We start from the raw sequence: 22,361 nt of genomic DNA, 5'->3' as shown, positions 1-22,361 counted from the left end.
CGAGACTGTTCGTTCCGTCTACCCGGGCTGTGCGGGCCGCGGGGATGCTCGCGTTTCCGACAAATCGATAGCTTAATGCCTCGTTCGTGTAACGCGTTACACTTTATTGCCGTGGACTGGATTTCGTGGTTTTCCGGGAACAAGACCGCGGAATCGATCGATTGACGGAACAACTACGCGGGACGCGGCTTTTTTCTCCCATTCGTCGGTTTCTTTACATCGGGTCAACGCTCCACGCGACATTCTTCTACGAGCAATTTGAAATTACCACTGGTAGCCCGTACAATGTTTGCTGACTTGTCGACAACCAAACAATATCGATTAATAATGGCTTTTTTACAGATGGCTTCTTTTCGTCTGTTGGACTAAATCAAATGTTGCTGCGTTTTTTACGTTGCTTTAGTTTGTGCAACTTTTTCTAGTCGTTAAAGTTACTTTATATGCGAGTGTTGTATATCATTTTGTAGCTTTTCAAACGTTCTTTCACGTTTAATTATTAGCTACATTTATTTTTGTTCGTTTTAGTAAAATCGTGGAAAATTTTGAGATTCGAGTACTTTTACGTCGTTCAAAAATACTTACGTCTGCCGGGGCGTAAATAACTCGCATCACCGTCCTTATTATTTAAGAAAAAAAAAGTGGTGAAAATTCTTTCACTCGCGTATCGATGTCAAAGTTTCGCGCGCGCGCGAGCGCCTCCGACCGTCGCGCGTCGACGTCGCAGTGGATTTTAAATGAAATTAATTACATCGGTTAACGTGTTTCGCACCTCGGGTTCGTTAGCGTGCCGCATGCGAGATTAGCACGAGCGCCGGGCCAATTTCGCTTTTTATCGCGTGAACCGGCAAATTCGATGGATTTCGGTCGGTCTGTGCCCCCCTCCGAATTAGCTGCGCGCGATCGTTTCATCGATCGATGGATCCACGCGACCGAAATTCGTCACCGTCGCGCATCGAACCTGTGGATCCAGTTTTCGAGATCGATCGAGGGAGTGACAAGTGGGGGCGGGGTGGTATAATAGAACGGGCATTCGACGGAATGATCGGGACAGGAGTAAATCGAGAGGCAAAAGCGCGTCGCGAATTCGGTGGAAGCGCGGCCGCGGAAAAATATTTCCGCTCGTCGGCGTCGTCGCGTTTAATTGCTCCGCGTGTAATGGCCGCGATACCCTCCCCAACGGTCTGCATCCCTGTTCCCCTCGCCCCTGGCCACCAGGAAAAATATCGTTCTTCCGCGTCGATCGTCGATTATTAATTCGCTCGGAAATTATGTCGAGCACGAGCGTCCTCGATGGCTGTCGACGCTCCAATGTTCCTCGTCGGCCTTCCTGATTTCCAATCGTCTCGGATTAATCCCCGCGATTGCCCCTATATCGAGCGAAAATTCTCCATGGTTCCAACAAAACGACTCGAGATGACAAACTAATAAGGAGAATAATTTATTCGATACGGCCACCCACGCTTGTGCAAATGAATCGAATTAGACGTTAACTTCCACTTTTCCTCCAACGTATCTTCAGTAATTTCTCGATTTCTACGATACTTTTACGTGATTACGTAACACAACATTTTTTCTAAGAAACCATTTTTCCAATAACCAGAAAATTGTCTGGTTGTGGCAAAAAATATTCACAAACATGCACCTTTTTCAGGCCTAGGTAAAATCTTCTTCCCTTAATTACACCGTGTCACAAGTTTACCCAATAAAATGAACGCCTACGTAAATCTATCCCTTACGGCTCGTATCCTTTGGCCTCTGGCTCATCCTCGTCTGTTCCCTTTCTTTTTCGCTACTGATGAGTAATTTCACGGGAGGCTCGCGCCGCTGGGAAATCTGGCTCGCCGAAAAATTGACGCGGCAACGTTAAAAGAGGACGTCTCGGCGGGATCCAATTAAATTCCACGCGGTGTTAACGACGCGCGTACTCTGTCTTTTTTCGCTTCGTGGCAGCGCGGAAGGTTCCGTTGGAAGAATAAAGTAAAAGCGCAGCAGAGACGCCAGCAGACGGAGGAGAGCGAGAGAAATGGGCCGTGGCCGAGGTCGGAGCCAGAGCCGGGGGTTGGAATTCACCGACCTAACGCAATTTCCCAGGCGATAAAGCTCGAAAGAGCTTATCAATGAGGATATTATGACCAAGTGTCAAGTAAATCCGACCACGAACAAAATATGTCCCATATAAGCGTTGCAACCTCTTTTTATCCCTTTGAGGTTCGATTTCGAAATATCCTCTCTTATTCCTTGTATACGTCATAGAGGAAACAATGAGACACAACTAACAAAGTGTACGAGGCCCACACAGGCCACCTCGACATCTCACAGCTTCACTCCAGCCGATCTATCCTTCGACGTAAGCGCCATTTGCTTGGATTTTTCCCCTAGACGAACATGGACGAGTTCGATCCTCTCTTCCTACCTACCGAGACCAACTCTCGTTTCTTTTTTTCATCGCAGTCGCTCGTCATCTTTCTCCGTAATAATCTCTTTGTGCTACCGAGTAACCGTACGGTTGAATTTATTGCGGCCTCCCTGCCGGAAACACGTCCGCAAGAAAATCTTCTGGACAAGAAGCCCCAGTATTCTCCATCTACCCGGTTTTTGTCCGTTCTTACCTACGTAGGTTCTTCCTCCGCGCGTATCGAAGAAGAAGGAGAATAGAAACGAGGATGAGAGAAGTCTGTTGACGAGGCAGGAGGACGACGAGGACGAGGACGACGGGTCCTTCTTGCACGGTCGGAACTTTTTGCGGTCTCTCTCGGGACGAGCCCAAGTCGAGGGGGCAATAAAACTAATGGTAACGCGCGCCGGTAATTCCTTGCGGTCTGTTTGTCGCAAGTCGACGACCTGGCCACTCCGCCTCGTCATTTGCCGAGGGAGGATACCGCGTCCAACGTCGACGGACAAGTGGTTCCTTGGATCGGACATGGACCACGACGCCCTGGCCCTCCGATTTGTTTCGGTCCTGTTCCACTTGGCGATCGATTCGATAAAGATCGAAAAGCGTCTCTATCGGCTTCAACTCCCCCCCCTCGACTTGGAATAAATGTTCCTCGCGTGGCGTTGACCCCTCGTCGTTTTACTCTCGGATTCCTTGGAAGCTCGAAATCCGGGGACGGTAATCCGTCTTCGTTGTTTCTGTAAATATCATCGAAAGGACCTAGGGAAAAGGATGGAAGGGAGGGAATCGATAGGGAAGACCTTGAAGCGTAGAGCGGAAGAACTCTCTGGAGAAACTCGGCGTACTCTCGGGGGAGTTTGGAGAAAAGCTGATTTCGTAGATGCTGACTCGGTGGAATCTCGCGTAATCCGAACGCAAACAGCCGAGATACGCTCTCTTCGCAGGCTCCCGAAACGAGAGATCCCCGTGGCGGGCGTCCCGTCATTATTTAAACTGCGTTTATCTTATCGCGGTTGATTTGGGCACGCGTAGCTTAAAGGGGCGGCACGACACTGTAACGTTTCAAAAAGAATCAGAACATGGCCTGTTCAGCAATGTCTAGTAAAAGAAAATGTTTCTTTTTATTTACCAGAAAAACAAAGGAAACAATATATATTCTAAGAGTGATAATTGTCGCGTGGCTTTATGCATCGATCATTTCGAGTCTTACGGTGATTCGACAATAGTTTTTCCAAAAACAATTGATTTAATAGAAAATCTGTTTACTGCAGTTTATTAAGTACACGTTGAATAATAACGAAATCATTTTGATTTACATTTGTTTAAATAAAATTGCGATGCTGGAGCCATTACACGACACGTATGACTTTTAATCGACGTTGCGAGAAAACAGGTATTTTCATTTTCTACCCAACCAGAATAGGCCAGAAACATTAAGCACGTATCAGGGACGTGTTATGATTCCTTTGACCCAGACACGAGAATCACGTCTGTGAGACGTGGTATGATTATTGGTCGAAACATAAGAATCACGTCTCAAAGAGATCTGTTTAAAAGCTTCTCCGATGACAATGGTCGGCTGTTGAATCGTTATGTTTCTCCTTTTGTCTAATTTTTCAGTTCAGTTCAGTTCAGTTCAGTTACAGTCTCGTGCCTCCTGAAACGCGCAACGGAAAAAACAAACCGTTTCCGTGGTTAACGAGCGAAATAGCACGAAATTAAGATCGTCCCGTGTTCTTGTTTGATCGCAGTGGGTGGAAGAGTCGTTCACCAACTTCGACAAGGGCATCAATTGGCGGAGTTACGTTGTCTGCGACGTGGCGTACAGCAACGTCAACAATTGGCTGTGGTCCCCGTTCATCGAGAGGGGACCGGCAAACCGCATGTACATAGAAATCAAATTCACTACCCGTGACTGCTCGTTGTTCCCCGGACACGCGCTCAGCTGCAAGGAAACTTTTAGTCTACTTTACTACGAGTTCGACGCGGCCACCAAGGAGCCGCCGCCATGGGAGACGGACAGTTACAAGTTGATCGGTGAGCGTACGGAAAACTTGCGTAGATATTCTTTTTTTCCAGCGCGATACAAAGTTTTTCCTGGGATAAGCGTGATTGGAATACAGGCTCTGTCGAATTTCGTATCGGGACAGTTACCTAGTATGAGGAAAACGAGATTATTAGGAATATTTCTGTCTGAAATTATTGGTTTGTTTATGCGCGCGAAAACGTGGTCACCGTTATCACGCGGTACTCTGCATCTTTCCGCGTAACCGTTGGCCGAACTAAATCTCGACAGAGCTTGTATACTCCAGTACGGGAGCGCAAATGACGCGTTTGATTCGCAGGTCGCATCGCCGCTGGCGAGGGGAGGTTCAACACCAACACCGAGGTGATGATAAACACGGAGGTAAAGTCGATACCGGTGACGAAGAAGGGCGTGTACTTTGCGTTCCGCGACCAGGGCGCCTGCATCTCCATCCTCGCCATCAAGGTCTACTATATCAGCTGTCCAGAGATCTCCGTCAACTTTGCCCACTTCCCTGCTACGCCGACGGGTCGCGAGGTGGCTTTGATCGAGCAAACGATCGGCACCTGCGTCGATAACGCAGTGGTCATCGAGGAGCCCACCTTCCTCTGCAAGGGAGACGGAAAGTGGTACCTTCCGAACGGCGGATGCCACTGCAAGCCTGGCTACCAGGCAGACATCGAGAAGCAACAGTGCACCGAGTGCATGATGGGCAAATTCAAGCACGAGGCAGGACCCAGTAGCTGCGAACCGTGCCCGGCTCACAGCCAGTCCTCTGATTATGGATTCACGGAATGTCGATGCGACACCGGTTATTATAGAGCGGAGAAGGACCCCAAAAACATGCCCTGTACACGTGAGTGTCTTTTAACGAGATGACAGGTGGCTAGGAGGTCGCTAGCAGCTGGCGGATACAGACACGGACCGTCTATCCACAACTAGAGATCCTCTAATTAAACTCGCGACATTTTCCACGCCACTTTTCACCCAATTTCGCCAAATTCAATTTCAAACGCACACAGTGCATATACATATCCTCCATATACATGTAGATCCGTACAGTAATACGCATATCCACAGCCTAAATGATTGGGTCCGTTTCAGTCAAGGTCCACGAGGACGCGATAAATTACCTCTACCAAATGAAAGCGATCCTAGCAACGCCACTGCGCCGCATGCGATACATCACCCAAACGAACAGTCTATTTAATCGTTTGTCGTTGCAGAACCGCCGTCGGCGCCGCAGAATTTGACTGTGAATTTCGTGGACCAGTCCACCGTGATTCTGTCCTGGAACACGCCGCACATGCTGGGCGGCAGAACGGATACGACCTACAGGGTGGTCTGCGACGCCTGCAGCATGGGCGTCAAGTACATTCCCAACGCCGTAAGTTGTTGTCCAGCATTTTTACAATTTCTTTTGCGAGATATCTCTGTCCGAACTCGTCTACTCGATCTCCCGATTTACGTGTCACGCAGGACATCTTCAACGACACCAAGATCACGATAACGGGCCTAAACGCGGTGACGACCTATCGATTCCAAGTGTTTGCCGAGAACGGCGTGTCGTCGCTGGCCAGAAAATCGGAATACGTGGACATCACGGTCACCACCGAGGCGAGCGTTCCCAGCCTGGTGAGCAACGTTCGGATCACCAGCGTCAAGAGTTCCGAGCTTAGCATCAGTTGGGACGCCCCTATAACCGACATTGCCGGAGACAGCGATCTGGTCGAGAGATACGAAGGTGAGGCGCGTGTGCTCGCCTCGTCGACCGTGTATCTTGCTCCCACGCCTCCCGCTACACTAACGAGACATTTTTTTCAGTGAGGTGCTATCCACGCTACGACGACGCTACCAACGCCACCGTCATCCAGACCACCGATCTCTCCACGACGTTCAAAGGCCTCAAACCATCCACGGACTACGCCATACAAGTGCGAGCAAAGACCACGCGCGGCTGGGGCGAGTACACGCCGGTGGTGTTCAAGAAGACGCCTCACGCCATGGGTCTAGGTGACTAACAAACCAAACACAATTACTCGTAATACATGAAAGTTCGTATAAATGAAATAGTCGCTTAATTGCGGCCAAATGGACTGTTTCAATTAATCGAAACTAATTGTATTAATCAACTGGTGCATGAATTTCCGCACACTATAGGTAGGGTACAAACGAAAACCTCCTCTATTTCCCCAAATTCGATATTCGAAACAAGTGTACGGTAGATGAAGTGGAAATTCTTTGCTGAACGAGTAACGAATTCGTTTTCGTTACAGACTACGTTGGAGAGGACGACAACATGCAAGTGAGAATCATAGCCGGGGCTATCGTGGCAGTAGTCGTTCTTCTGGTGATCATCATCATCATGACCGTTCTGATCCTCAGAAGGTAAACGAATTGCTCTCGACGTTAAACTCGCCGCGCGAATCGAACGTCGAGCGGTTCATTTCTTAATTTTCCTACATCTGATTTGACTCTATTGATGTGATATGCGATCGTTTCGATGCAGCAGGGCCTCGGACGAGTGCAACAAGAAACAGCCGAGCGACTGCGACACTCTGGAGTACAGGAACGGCGAAGGTACGTTTGTCCGATACCGACAGGCTTGATTCTCTTTTCTTTATAAATTTATTATCGCTACTATATATATATATATATATATATATACATATATATACATATATATACCACCACCACCCCCCCGCCCCGCCCCGTCACTTTCATAGTTGTCTCACTACGCCCTCGTGTCTTGTGACTAATATTTTTGGACCACCAAACCCCGTTTAGACCCAGCAAGTATCGACCCCAATCACACCCCCCTTTCTCATGTATACAGTTACCCCACGATAATGTCTTGCCGCTCAACACCCACTACTGTAAACGTTTCTCTCTTTTAACGAAAGAAAGATGACTGAAAAGTGGTTCGAGTTTAATGAGAAAAAAGATGAAAATATACATTACGCGAAAGACAAAGAGAAATGCGAAAAGACAGTTGTCCAAGTCTAAACGACTTGGCCCAAGGACCAATAAAATACCGACGAGAGACGATCGCTTTATCGTTGCCAAAATTCATTTCACCGATTCCGGCCCGCGGCCAAAGTACCATTATTCTAACCGTATTCTTTCGATTCTTTCTTTTCATGTGCGATTCCCCTAATCTATCGAACCTGCCTCCATGAACAAATCCATGAAAAAACCCACTGAAACAATGTACACAATCGCCTGCTACTACAGGACTAGTTGTGACCTACAGTAAGTCTTCTCCAACACCTCAAGTTTTTTATTTTCTAGGAACTCGGTTTTCCGTAGATTTATACTTCATGCACCCCCTTGTAACATGCATCTATCTCGACGCGTTCCAGATACATTCTCAAAGCGCGGGCACGCACACGACTTTTCCATTTCCGTTTCGCCAACGTCCATCAAACGAACGCCCGGGCTTCTCTGTTGTTTTCCGCGCGAGAGGAGAGACCAAACGTACTCGAAAAGATATCCGGGTGCGTGCTCGTGCTTCGTGTGCTTGCCTACGTCCATACTGCGTTTCTACCGTTGTGCATGCGTATTGTTGTTAGAGCGTGTCGTCGTTGGCACTGCACTCGTTTCATTTCTCCGTCCGTCATTCCCCCTTTTTTTTCTTTTTTTTTTCTTTTCTTTTCTTTTCTTTTTTTTTCTTTTTTTTTATTTCTATATACATCCGTGTATGTAACGTAGGGTAAACCACTTATACTTGTTACAGTTTACTTTTGTTCGCATCGTCGTATCGTCTAATTGTAAGTTGGAAATTTTGTTAAGAATGAAATCTGAATCTGGAAATTCCAAATTAAACTGTTTCGAGAAATGCAATTAATATAATAGTATCGACATGGTTTTATATAATTCTGTCACTGTTTTTACAAATTATCGACACCTGGGTTATTTTTATTATACGTAGCTTTCGTTGAATCATTTAACCAAACTAAATATTTGATGTAGACTGTATCGAGGTTTTTATGTAATAATTAAGTTTAGTACATGAAATCATTTTATTGAAAATTCAGTGAGTCTCTAAAATGTAAAATAAGATAAATTGAAAAAGAAAATATTCAATTGACACTAAATCGAATCCTAATGTATCGAATCATATTTGGTAATTACCTACTTTTACGAAACAATATTCTAATCTAGTAATAAAACTTTAATCATAAATACCTAAGGAAAAGTATATTAATTTCTACGTGTATAATACTACATTTTCGTAAGCAGACAGGTGCTTGCTATCACATTGAAGTAAATCAACGGAACCCATTTTTCTCACTCTCTACAACGTGATAATTAATTGCGTGTTCGTAATCGGAATTTTGACTCGAGGTGTCAATAATTGGATGGGTATCACAGTCGGAGTGGTTTAGCCTGTTTACATGAAAATTTATATTCGTTACACGGTAAACGAAGACGAAAGCTCTTCATACTTTGCGTCTGCAACTCGGCGATATGCGCTTGCTCGCGTCATTTGACTCGTCATCGAAAACATCCACCGCTTCTTTTTGTTTGCTGTTTGTCAATTAGTGTGTTGGTTGTTGTGTTGTTCACAGTGCACTGCAAAATGGACAGTTCACCGATTGTGACAACCCACACCAACAACAAGAGCAAGTCCTCGCGTAAGTCCTCAGTCAGTCCCAGTAAAAAAGAAACAGAAACAGAAAAAATAAAGAAAGAAAAGAGAACACAGTTCTCCGATAATTGCCAGTACTGTTTCGGAGGATCACCGCGGCGAACACTCTCGATGAATCGTCAACAACACCCGTACACTCGTTCGAACTCAGACACCAACACGTTGTTACAACCCTTTTCTTATTAAGCGTAGAAATTAATTCTGTGCCCTTGTATTCAATCATATGTAACTCTAGTTTAAGTAGAAACATTTAATCGTCATTTTGTTATTGTATGTTAAATTACCAATCTTCTAGGTTCTCGACCTGGTCTTGGTAACAATGAATCTAATATATATATATATTACAAGTAATTAAGTCCGTTTAAATCAGACATATAAATTATTGAATACAGAGGCACAGAATTAATTTCCACGCCTAATACTTTCTCGTTTACACCACGATCTGCTCTTTTCTCTTTCACTCTACCTCTCTTGTACCTTCTCGCTACTTCTTCATTGTTCTTAGATATTGTTACCGTAGACGAGAAGCACGAATACGAAAGCATGCCCGATATCCTATATTCTCTTCTTCTGTCTTTTCTTGTCTCTTTTTTTTTTGTTTTTTGTTTTATGCATCGTGTTCTCGTGTCTCTTGCATCGTTCTCTTTTTCAGCCAGACGTCGATCTTTCCGACGATCGTTTCTCCGTACCGATTATTCTGTACGTTGAAGCGGCCGGGAAATGCTGGATGTTTCGGTGGAACTCGAATTAATCGGGCTCACGCTGAGTGACGAGCGGTCGCAGATGCATTCGCGGACACGTGAATTAACAGGCGACGAAGTAATTCGATTCGACCGGAGCATCCTCTCTATCCGCACTCCGTGCACACTACGACTAACGTCATTCAATCCGATGCATCGTTAATCGAGATCATTTTGGCGTATTAGGCATGCGAGAATTTCTACGCTGGCATGAAACATTTATTACGCGCGACCTTTCGTTTAGTTATTTATTTTTATTCTTTTATATATATATATAGTGGAGTTAGATAATCTTGTTTGTTTAGATAGAACAATCAAAGATAGCGTTTATTAGATCGTGACGAAAGTTTTGTCAGTATTGTTCGTAACTGTAATCATAATCGAAATTTTGTTTAATGTTATATATAATTTGAAAGTATAACGTCTGGCGTACTATTCGTATATAAAATTAGGTCGAAACGTTAATGACTCAGGAATGGAATTGTATTCCTTGATGGTTTGCGGAGCAACGTCAACTTGGTAGACATGAAAAAATTTAATTTTAAAAATAAATACAAATTTGACGAGTAAAACTAGTCTACTCTACCTTCTGTCTTTCTGACTTGTTCAGTTTCCATTTTTGATTTGAAAATTGTCGAAAATAACACTGTTGAAAAATGGGAAGATGCTGCAAACAGGACTGTCGAAAATTTGAAAATCTGACAAAACTTGCTAAACGACCCGATGCATTCAAAAAACAGAGAATTCTCTAAAAAAAAATGACATCCGAGATTAGAGAGCTCTAGATAGATTTTCACTTCCGTGGAAATGAAGGTTCCGTTAATTGTGTTTTCTTTTTCGTTGAAACTCGATAGTAACCGAGTCTCGTGTATAAGAGGAAGGGTGTGCGAGTGTTTTCACGGGATGAAACGGTTTGTCAGGGACGGGAGCGAGCGGTTGCGAGGCTCGCGTTCCGTGATTCCGTCAAAATTTAACACACCGGCCCTCGTGTTAATATAATGAACTCTGTTTTGGTGACGTTGCAGTGACCACGCCGCTGTTCACACCTGCAGTGGGAGTTGCCGCCGCAGGTGCAGGAGGCGCTGGTGGCGCAGGTGCGAGGAGTTACGTCGATCCTCACACCTACGAGGACCCGAATCAGGCCGTGAGGGAGTTTGCTCGCGAGATCGACGCGGGATACATCACGATAGAAGCCATCATAGGTATACCAGTTGTTTATCCTTGCGCTCAATTTAGACAAAGTACATTTTCTTCCAAGATTCGGTGTGCGAGCTGCACAGTGGTTAGCAACCACGAGGCCATTAATGTCCACGTAGTAGGGATCCCCAACACCGTGGGGATTTTAGCGAGTAGGTCCGTCAGTGTCGCGTAAAGAAAGGAACTAAAACAATCGGCTAACTGGCCCAACGAAACAACATGCTTGATTTAAATTGGGCCCCAGCCAAGCAGATCTCGATCCCTCTAACTCGTGCAATGTCTGTTTGAACAGGTGGCGGAGAATTCGGTGACGTTTGTCGAGGGAAGCTGAAACTTCCGCCCGATGGTCGGACGGAGATTGACGTGGCCATCAAGACCCTGAAGCCAGGCTCCGCGGACAAGGCTCGCAACGACTTCCTCACCGAGGCCTCGATTATGGGTCAGTTTGAGCACCCGAACGTGATATTCCTGCAAGGTGTCGTGACCAAGACCAACCCGGTGATGATCATCACCGAGTTCATGGAGAACGGTAGCCTGGACACCTTCCTCCGCGCGAACGACAGCAAGTTCCAGGTACTTCAGCTGGTGGGCATGCTGCGCGGTATCGCGAGCGGCATGCAGTACCTAGCGGAGATGAACTATGTGCACCGTGATCTCGCGGCGAGGAACGTGCTCGTAAACGCCGCCCTCGTTTGCAAGATCGCCGACTTTGGACTCAGCAGGGAGATCGAGAGCGCCACGGAAGGAGCGTACACGACCAGGGTGAGTAGTTGATTCCTATGGATTCGAAGCTACGTCTTTTTTCAGTTGCTGCTTACGGTTCACGCGTGGAAACGTCAAGCATGATCGACCGCGGTGAATCCTCGCCAAGTGGCGTGATAGGCAAACAGATTGTGTAGATAGAGTAGAGCGGAAATTGTAAGAAAAGAAAGATTTAGTGGACGTCTATTCTTCTCTAACAAAGGATCCACAGTCACGTTAAGAAATTGTTGTCAAAGAGAATACGAGTTTTATCGGGCACATAAGCTTTCAAATAGTTTTATTGTTGCCACTATTGGTCCAGTCTTGCACTCGTACCTTTTTCCATATCACATTTACGAGCGAGCCAGGGCCAGGCTCTCTTGTTTGTGAGACGGAGTGCAAGGGGTCATCGAAGGGGATAAAAATGGAAGCTTTTCAATCAACTAAATAGCAATTTCACTGATTTTTACCTTTAATGGCCACTTGGACTGGATTCACTGTATATTGCTACAGTTGCAAACAATTTATTGGTAATATAACGAGTCACGCATCTTGTTTATGTTGGAAAATTGTATAGTTTGTATTATATTGTAGGTTACAGGAAAAGCATACAAAATTAAAACGAATGAATCGAATAAATGTTTGCAAAACTGTCAAGTAATCGAGATTGTGGTTTGACGGTAGAGATTACTTTTTCATTAATTTCCAATAATATTAACAGATTTCATAAGAAAATACTTAAATTTACCATTTAATTTAAAGATGATGTGTCGAATAGAGATGGAGGGTACGAATAGACGAATAGTTAATTGGGGGACTGACTGTATGACTCGTATGTATTACCAGCACATTGTCCATATCCGCGGCGATATACATATATCGGCGATAGCTAATATATTTTTCGCGGGTCTGGTTTGCTCGAACCAAACACTTTCAACCATCGAATCTTGAAAGACTGTTTACTCCGGCAAAAAGGGTGGAAAGATCCCGGTGCGATGGACAGCTCCGGAAGCGATAGCGTTCCGAAAGTTCACCAGCGCCTCCGACGTGTGGAGCATGGGTATCGTCTGCTGGGAGGTGATGTCCTACGGCGAGAGACCGTACTGGAACTGGTCGAATCAGGACGTGATCAAGTCGATCGAGAAAGGATACAGGCTTCCAGCGCCGATGGATTGCCCGGAGGCCATCTATCAGTTGATGCTCGACTGCTGGCAGAAGGAACGAACCCATCGTCCCACGTTCGCGAATCTCACCCAGACATTGGACAAGCTCATACGGAGCCCGGAAACGCTGAGGAAAATAGCCCAAAACAGGTAAAGGTCTCAAATCCATCGCTGTAAGAATCTTATCCGCGGCTCGCGGCTCGCGGCTCGCGGCTCGCGGCTCACGGCTCGCGTCTCTCTATCGCGCGCTAACGCGTTTTCGCGGTATCGTATCGTTCATTCGCTCTTATCGAAACACCGTTGCTCGCACCAGACAAGTGCTACATGGGAAAGCTTCTGTTGCGGACTGACGTAGTACGAACAAGTGTAAACCTACGATGTGTCGTTGCCTATCATCGCGCGAATGATTCGATGGACGCGTAATCACATTTGCAAACGCTTTTCGCAACTGGTTCGTAACGAATCCTGACCAGGGCATGCCATCTGTCATCGAATCGTTCGTTGATCATCTCTTTTAACACGTATCATGCCGCATGTCACGCGAATCACACTTCGTGTCCATAAATTAATTTCTCTCGACAGCCAAAGGTTTTTTCCGTTCTTTCGCTGATTACTAAAAAGCTCACACGCTCTGCGCTCTCCGCGTACGCTGTTAGACTGGGCTTTGATATATTGTTGTTGCTCATTCGTAAAATAGGATGTCACGCATATATATATATATACATGAAAAAAAAGAAAAGAAAAGAAAACCAAACCGACGAGACTATGCGACCGTCCAGGATAATATAATATAGTCACGAGATGTGTGTGTGCGAGACTACCCGACAGAGAGAGATTTCCGTGTGCACGTCTTATGCTCGAGGGCGTCGTGAAAAATATACCTCGACCTGATTGGCATTACTGGAACCGGACATATCAAAATATACATATATGTGTATATGTACGTATGTGATATACTGGACTGATTTTCAATCGCACCTTTTATATGGAACATTTTCTTTCTCGCAGTGTTCGCTTTCCTTTTAACTTTTTCTTCTTTGTATTTTTTTTTCAATTTTCTTTTTTTTTTCTTCAATGATATTTTTACGTTTCCTCGTAGCTCAAAGTCAAAATTCATTTGTACAGCGCCTCCGCTTCCACGCTTCTCGTTCTCTTTGAAATTCAAACGACGCCAGACCAAACGAAACGCGAGCGACCCGCGGCGCGGCGGTCAATCTTATCGATTCTGGACGGACGAAAGTGAAAAAGGAATTTTTACCAGTTCTATTAGATATTTACTACACTGTAATCGTTGGACTCGTACTCGTACCACTTACTGTAAAGGTTACCATGTTAACATTTCATCGTTTCACAATAATTTAATGGTTTGTTATCACAGTTATCGATGAATCGGAATTTGGGATACATCCGAAGTTGATCATTGTGTCGGTCGAAAATGTTTTTATAATTAAAGATACCTCGAATGATCTACATCGAGTTAATTATTTTAAAACTTGAACTTTACTTTGATCACCAAATTCCTAGTATCCTTTAGAAGCCGTTTAACCCGGTAAACATTTCTTTTAACAAGTATAACATCGTTAATACCAACTATCCTCGATACGAGAAATGAAAAATGATTTTGTCAGCTTTCGACGTACCAGTTGCAATTACATCCAGTATCGTGATGAGTCATGACTCAAAGTAATGTTTGTTTAAAAATTCAACTTCCATTGTATTTATGACAAAAGAAAATTGGTGCAGGTACGAAGGGATTAGAGTCGGATCGATTCCCTAAAAAAGCATCCCTGGTTGTGCAATACTTTTGTCCACCCAAATTGATCAAATTGTCCACTGCGCGACGAGCAGAAGATCCGCGCAGCGAAACGAAAAGCTAGCAATTTCTGTTGGATTTTTCTTGTTTGCTGCACATATTTTCAATGAATCTCGACGGAGTAATCCTATTATGAGCGGGACGCCTCGGATGTGACGCGACGCGACGCGAAAAATGGTCGCCCGAAAGTTGTGCACCGGTAACAAGTGGCTTTGCGCGCGTAATACTGCGCTTTGAACGGCTTAACTTCCTTTGAAACGCACGCCAAAAGATAAAAAAGAAAAAGAAAGTAAAGAAAACGAAAAAAAAAATAAAGATCTGCTGTGCCTTTTCTTCCGTCTGTTTCCGTCTATTTGCTGGGAGGAGAATTAATTTATGGACGAAAGTCTCCGGCGCGATCATTCTCGCGGGATAATTTTTCCGTTCGCGTTTCAAGAGAACGACGAAAATAAAAAAAAAACTATATATATACACATAAAGTGCGCATCGTACTGCGGTGGCTTTCAGAGAGCTTTTATCGCTTTAGCGCTTATCGTTTCTGTAATCCTCGAACTCGTACCATTTCGAACCACCCCCGTCCATCCGTCCGTCCTCGTACCACCACTTATTTCGACCGCAAACAACAGTAAAAAAAAAGGCGAACAAAGGTTGAGATCAAACGATACTCGACACAGAGAGAGAGAGAGAGAGAGAGTTCCGCTTTATCATCGGTCGATCGTTAATAAAGAATACGAGAAAGACGTCTGTGTCACGAGCATCGCAGAGAAACTACGAAAATAAAATAAAAACGAAAGGCAGCTCTGAGATTTTTCTCTCGATCTGGTGAAAAACGATCGATATCGGGATCGTCCCTGGATCGAAATGAATCGATCGGTTCGCGTCGCGGGACCAATCGATTATCGTTGGATTTCTGAAGGGCCGCCGCGCCGCGCCGCGTCGGCACAGTGGAAAGAAGCGTTAGAAAAACGCGACATGGACGAAAATTTAAATTGCCCTCTTCTCATCTTTTGTTACTGCATCGGTGATGCACTCGAGTAATTCAGAATTTGCAAAGGAAAAGAATTTTTGGAATCTCTTGTAATCCGATTTTTCGTAAATTAGTATAGCTACGGGGTGTGTGTTATCAGGTTGATTAAAAATATTGGATCATGTAGAAAAATCATTTCCTTTCGGGCAGTGTTGCACGTGTACTTGGTTCTTTTATGTGTTATAGGAACACCAAGTATAATAATTTAAATAATTTCAACGTTTGTATTATTCGCATGACTCTAGAAACGACTATACACTTCGTTCCACTCGTGATCTTACGCCAACGATCGATGAAATATTTGTTTCGGTTAAACGAAACTAGTCCCATCCATAGGGATATTATAGATAGAAAAAAGAAAAAGAAAACCGCGGTACCCTACCTGTCTCTGTTTATCAGTGCATTTTTATATCGTTTTTATGTTAATAACGAATCATTCTCCTTTGTACGTTTAACAATTACATGCATATTTTACATTCACACTAACGCTTTCCGTTTTTGCTCGACTTGTCGTTCGGGCCATTTCGTGTTCTGACTAGAGACTAACGTATTATCGTACAACACGATAACATCATCGATCCATAAGTAATTAGCCTGTTTTCTTTTGTTCTATACTGCATTTTTACTAACACCTCGTTCTTTTCTTGGAAATATCCTTGTATTATACAGAATGAAATTTGTCATAAAATATAGGTTTTCAGCACATTAAATAAAGATGTCTACGAGATAGATAGGGTACGAGAGTTTCCTTTTCTCTTTTCAACGACGGGACATGTCGCCTTTCAATAACAGGCCTATATCTTCCCTGGTCTGTCTATAATATCTCGTATGGTTCCTTCTTCCGAAATTCTTAAGACCCCGATGGCTCACCCCTCCCCCTCTACCCCTCGTTCCCGAGTAAACAATTTTTACGTCCTTTTTTCTGGGCTAATTCTTTGTGGTTTTGGTTTTGTGGTGTCTTTGGTACCCGACTACGAACTGCAACCGAACGCAACTGCGACAACTACCATCTACCACCAATCTACAACTCTCCAACAACAACAACTACAACAACAACAGCGTGAGGCCACCTGCACACAATCCATACTATGTCACAAGCCACGCGGCTGCCGCACAGGCCGCGGCAGCGGCCGCTGCGATTCCAGCCGCGGCCACGAGCCAGTTCGTAGACGTAGTCGGCCATCAGGCCCATCAAGCCCAGTCGACGATTGCCGTTCCAGTAATGCCACCAGGAGCCGGCCGTAGCTTACACTATCACACACACGCAGCGACACACGCATTGCCACAGCAACCACCGCTTACATACCCAAACTGGGTCCCGTTCACGCACTTTGGTTAAGTAAGGAAGGATAAAGATAAAAATAGCTGTCCGTTTCCGCGACGAGTGCTTCTTGCTTGTGGGCTTCTCTCTCCTCTGGCTGGTGTCGGAAAAAGTCGAGAATCCACGTAAAATCACAATTTCATCACTATTTCCCTGCAATTTCTTAGGCCGCGGTCCCAGGGTAGCTTTTTAATCGGCTAATCACGCCAGCCAACGATTTACCTCTTTGCCTTCTCGACTTGTCCCTCTTGGTACACGGCCAAAGCCACGCGATCTCTGGATTTCGAAATCCGTCGAGTCACGATAGAAAGTCGACGTTTTCCCTTGGACGGTTTTCGTTCGACGACCATCGCAAAAGAGATACGTCGCGCTTGTCGTTCTCCCACAGAGAGGTTCGCGACTCGTGTCCCGGTCTGTCGACGGACTGGATCAACAGGTTCGAATCAGTCGTCGTTTGTTTTTCCCGTACCGCGAGCCCGACGTTCGCCAAAGAAACAATCGCGGGGCTTTGGTCCGACGCCGACGCGACGACCACGGAACATCCCTAGGAGAGTTCCCATGGAAATCACCGACGCACATTTCATTCGGAGTATGCCAAAGTTACCGCCGGTTTTTTTTTTCTTTTTTTTAACTTGAAAAACTCATTTATTAATAGACCAAAATGAAATATATCATCGATTAAACGATTAAAGTATCGTCCAATCTTTGTGAAATTAATAAAAGGAGACCACCTTATAATGTGAACACATCATATTTATTTTATTAACGTAGATATATTTAAATGTAACGCAGGCTTAAGACTCTCGCACGGTACTACGCACGGTATATCGAGGTCGGTGTTGATCAAAACTAGTGTCTATGAAGTCTGTGTCGGTCATTTTCACGAGACAGGCCCCCTGAGGAGTAGAGGAGACCATTAGGGCTAAAATGTTCGCAAGGAGCACTTTCCACTCGAACGGGTGAATCGCGTCGGCATAGAAAAACGTTTTGCTCGTGTTTCTCTAGAGAATCAGGGCGTTAGGTAAAATTTCATAGATGGTCTCAGTCGAGATTCCGTTTGAGACCGTGTATCGCTTAGGTGTGGGTAAAAATGGTAGCCGGATTAGCCGTTGATAGAAAAAGAATTTTTCTCGATTTCCCAGTTATCATCGATTCGCTACAAATCCGAAATCGATCGAATCTCTACGTATATATATATATATTATTACTTATTCGGAAAGAGCAAAGACAGACAGACAGAGAAAGAGAGAGAGAGAGAGAGAGAGAGAGTGTGTGTGTGTGTGTGTGTGTGTGTGTGTGTGTGTGTGTGTGTGATGTTTTTTATCGCCGTGTTCGAGCGAGCGCCAGGCGCGGTAGATTTTATCGGTTTTAGCTGCCACGTGCAAGTCGTATAGAGAATATTTATGGTTCTAGTTAGCGGGATTTAAATGGAAAATTTTAACAGAGCAGTTTTTTCGTAGATGTAACGAGAATTTATAGAGAACGAATCGAACCAACGAATAGCAATATCTGAGGAGGGAAACTTCTTGAGCTTGCAAAGCTCGGAGGAACAGGGGATAGGGGGGCGAGATAAGATTTTATCCGCGAAACGTGTTTTACGCGAGAATCCAGTCATAGTCTTTCAGATGTTTTTCTAATTCTTGATATACGTAATACATTTACATATAAATATATATAAATATACATCTGGCACGAGTATACGTAAATATTATTATTATTACTAATATTATTATTATTATTATTATTATTAAAAAACGGATTTATATATATATATATATACATAATATTTATTGACATCATCGACTTTACGGACAAACAGAAAACTGCAAAGACTTATTAGCATTTAATCGCGCGAGTGCGACAAAACCGTTCGAGACCAGATTTAGAATAGTATTTTTCTACTTGAAACCCCATGGAAAGTCGGACAAAAAGAAACAAACCGTGCAACGATTGACCGTGCAAGGCTGTGCTTCCACGCCGGGTTCGATCGATCGCTAACACACGTTATACACGATGTTTCAGAATATGTGGGATCTTTTTTGAAGATAAAGTAATCACACTAAAACAAATCAAAGTGTCCTTTAGCATTTTGCGATCTGAAACTCTCGGTGCTTGATTACGATCTGGGAATCTATAATAAAGTTTGCTAGTGCGAGGTACTATCTACCCTAAACATTATTTTAGAGTCCCGGCTCATTTCCAAGCAGTGAGTATGCATCCGTATGTATTTCTCCCGAGTAAGTGAGAACAACTGATTGTGTCCCCTAAACAACGCCTCAGATCGCAACAAAATTCAGAAATTTTCGATTCGTATTAATGTCAAGTCTTGCTCCCACATATTATGATACACCCTGTATATCGCACATCACTTTACCTTTTAGGAAAAGAAAACTTCGGAAAGTCGATCGTAGTTGGTTACGTATATACGTTGCGCAACACCATTGCAGGAAAAATGATCGATCGTAACAACTGTGTAGGGGACGGACGGAGGGATGAGGGTTTAGTTTTGCGACGGTTTTTCATAAGCTAGCGGAAGGGGGTTCTCGAACGACAATCAGCTTAGGACACGCGCGCGTAGTAAATCAAATCGAGAGTTGAACGCGCGCGCGTGCTAATTACCTCAGAGTTCGGCGTCGACAATCGCGATAATACGAGCTTCGCACAATTACACGTGTACACATACCACGATCACACCCGCACAAACACTGCAAGAGTGAAAGAGAGTTATCGGTGGAAGGGAGGCAAAAGATATAGCGATGAGGTAAAGAATATGCAAATACACGCACACGCACACACACGGGCGCGCGTGCGCGCAAGCAAATGTACACGTAAACAAATACAGATACACAAGCACACACCATAGTGTGTGACCTCCATCGCACTAACAAATGCTAACAATTGTCAGAATCAGGGAAAGGGGTGCTCCACCCCCACCCCCACCCGCCTCGTCGACATCCTCCAACGTGCATTTGAGGAAAAGGTAACAAAATCAAGAACAGCTTTCAGCCGACAAAAAAGTAAACAAAATACGAATAATCGAGCGAGGAGCAACGAGCCACGCGACGAAAACTACGGGTTCCGTCTAATTGGAGATCGACAGAGTATAGACATTTTAAAAACAATGTTATTTTAAGGAAAATAAAGCAATAAAGTTGTATTTTGTCATCGTGGAATGTAAAATATGTACTATATTCATAGTTACTCGGAAAAAGAATCAACAAACATTAAAATAAATGAATAAAATATGAATGTTCTTTTCGCGATGAAATATTTAATTCTATTTACTTGAATCATCTACCAAGATAATTCGAGTCCTAATTTTATTCAAACGTAACGTTCTGGATGCTGTATCGACTATTTCAGATTTTCCTTTAGATAAGAATTATTTGCCGATCTCTGTAACAAACACGCTGTAACCGAATCGCACAATTGCGATACCACTTGGTCGTTGCTCGTCGCTCTCTCGGCTCCGTTGGATTCACCGAGTATTGCTGCCACGTAGACAGCATTTGCTCTGCTTGTACCCTCTTAGTTCGTATCGCACTGCTTGCTTCGTACGCACCATTATCCATTCACGTATATCTCTACGTAAAACGTCCAGCTAATCTCCGAAATCCGTGTGTGAAGAACCGTCAACGTAATCACACCGGCATTAGTGTTCTCATTACCGCCATTACCGACTCTCACTGGCATCACCATCGATCACACCATTCACCAGCAACGATCCAAAATAAATGATCCGAATTTTCGCGACCTAGCCTGGTCCTCTTGGTCACAGTTTCATCGCTTTTGCTAGACATCGATTACAAAATATCTTTGTTAAATGAATAATGAGAAATCTTGGTTTTCGCAACTCTAACGTTTCGTGCATTTCTTGATATATTCATTATTTGTTTTAGACCCATCTCTACTAGCCATCTTTACTAAACAAATATGTTAAAATGATCTATCGTGTAGTTCGATATATTATACAATTTGCAAATATACGAGTATCATTTATATGTATAAGGAACTTTATATAGAGACAAAAGGCAAAGAAAAGTAGTAGAGATTGATTATGCGAGACTGAGGTGTTGGCCATTATTTATTTAATTTGTTCACGACTATTAAATTACTTATTTCGCGAATCACACCAAGAATCCAGGTACGGTGGTGGAATATCGTGTGCCCCCGGTCCATGTGTACATAAAAGATACATATTATCGACCCCCTCTTAGGCTAAGATCCGTTTTTATACTGTACCATACCCGTAAAACACTGAGCAAATGATACCAACCGAGTAACTTCTCCTAGAAATAAGTAGCAGACTTTCGAAACTCGGCTCACACTTATTCGACCCTTAACCAGCAACTCCACTTTAGTCCCTAATTTAATTCCGGCTCCCGGAACGTCTTCTTCTATAGTTGTCGATATCGTGGCACACAAACAACACTTGTTTTCGCCAGAAAAAGATATTCCTCGTAACTAGATTGCGGATTTCATGCATTTATGACGTATAATAATATAGGAAAATATACGTAATGTATATCGAATATATTCTAGGTGTATAAGTGTTTTAATAATATTATTATTATTTCATTCTGGATAAATGCACATACCGTTTAGTTATTCTTATCGTGTACCTATTATATTAGTTTATATCATAAATGGATAAAGTCGCCAGTCTACTCATAACTGACAGAGGTTAAATTGAAAATTCCAACCACGGTACATCTACTCCCCAAGTAAAATAAGGAAGACTTTCCGCGAGCAAAACACTCGCGACATCTCTGTGTGTTTAACCGTTTTTCCAACTAATGGATACCCCGTGTATATAAACGTATCTTGACACCCAAGCTCCTCTTCGTGCGAACCGATCTAAGGCAGATCCTCCATCCATTGTACAAGTACTTTTGGTAATATTTCCAACTATTCGAGTAATAACGTCCCCGACCTTCAAGCTACCCTTCTTTACATCCCCTGGCACGCAGAAACAACGAAGGCGCTGGCTTCTTCTCGAGATGAAAAATTCGGAACTGTGGGGAACTCGAGGCACCAGCGTTGTTTCGGTCTGCCTTTATACCAGAGACGGGCAAAGTCTCCATTTCGATCAAATATCTAGTATCGAATGTACGGTTCAATAATCTCGACGAGTAACGAATTCTTGGCTTGTTTAGCTACAAATTTTCATAAACTCCATAAAATATAACGTTTCTCTGTTTTATCATCAACGTAATCCGTAGCACTAAGGACGTAGGATTGTAGGACGTAGGTCATCAACGTATTATTTAAATATATTTTCAAAGTA

General features: G+C 43.9%; 1 protein-coding gene across 6 annotated transcripts in view; it reads left to right on the top strand.

Annotated features, from left to right (window-relative positions):
* LOC128880598 (ephrin type-A receptor 4-A) overlaps positions 1-22,361 on the top strand; it is a 142,376-nt gene that overhangs the window by 113,486 nt on the left and 6,529 nt on the right. Inside the window, exons 4-15 of one of the 6 annotated variants that reach the window (XM_054130850.1) lie at positions 4,147-4,432; positions 4,741-5,277; positions 5,648-5,808; positions 5,901-6,165; positions 6,246-6,434; positions 6,698-6,809; positions 6,931-7,001; positions 7,656-7,673; positions 10,838-11,014; positions 11,302-11,771; positions 12,726-13,063; positions 19,980-20,054. In XM_054130850.1, the coding sequence (XP_053986825.1) occupies positions 4,147-4,432; positions 4,741-5,277; positions 5,648-5,808; positions 5,901-6,165; positions 6,246-6,434; positions 6,698-6,809; positions 6,931-7,001; positions 7,656-7,673; positions 10,838-11,014; positions 11,302-11,771; positions 12,726-13,063; positions 19,980-20,054 (2,699 nt within the window). Of the gene's footprint in view, positions 1-4,146; positions 4,433-4,740; positions 5,278-5,647; positions 5,809-5,900; positions 6,166-6,245; positions 6,435-6,697; positions 6,810-6,930; positions 7,002-7,655; positions 7,674-10,837; positions 11,015-11,301; positions 11,772-12,725; positions 13,064-16,812; positions 20,055-22,361 lie in introns of those variants that run through there. The other 5 variants (XM_054130853.1, XM_054130852.1, XM_054130854.1 and 2 more) reach the window with 5 other exon arrangements.

This window comes from Hylaeus volcanicus, chromosome 8 (assembly GCF_026283585.1).
Source record: "Hylaeus volcanicus isolate JK05 chromosome 8, UHH_iyHylVolc1.0_haploid, whole genome shotgun sequence".
NCBI classification, from domain to species: Eukaryota; Metazoa; Arthropoda; class Insecta; order Hymenoptera; family Colletidae; genus Hylaeus; species Hylaeus volcanicus.
The sequence above is the reverse complement of the archived record's forward strand: the minus strand, read 5'-3'. Positions and strand labels throughout refer to the sequence as shown.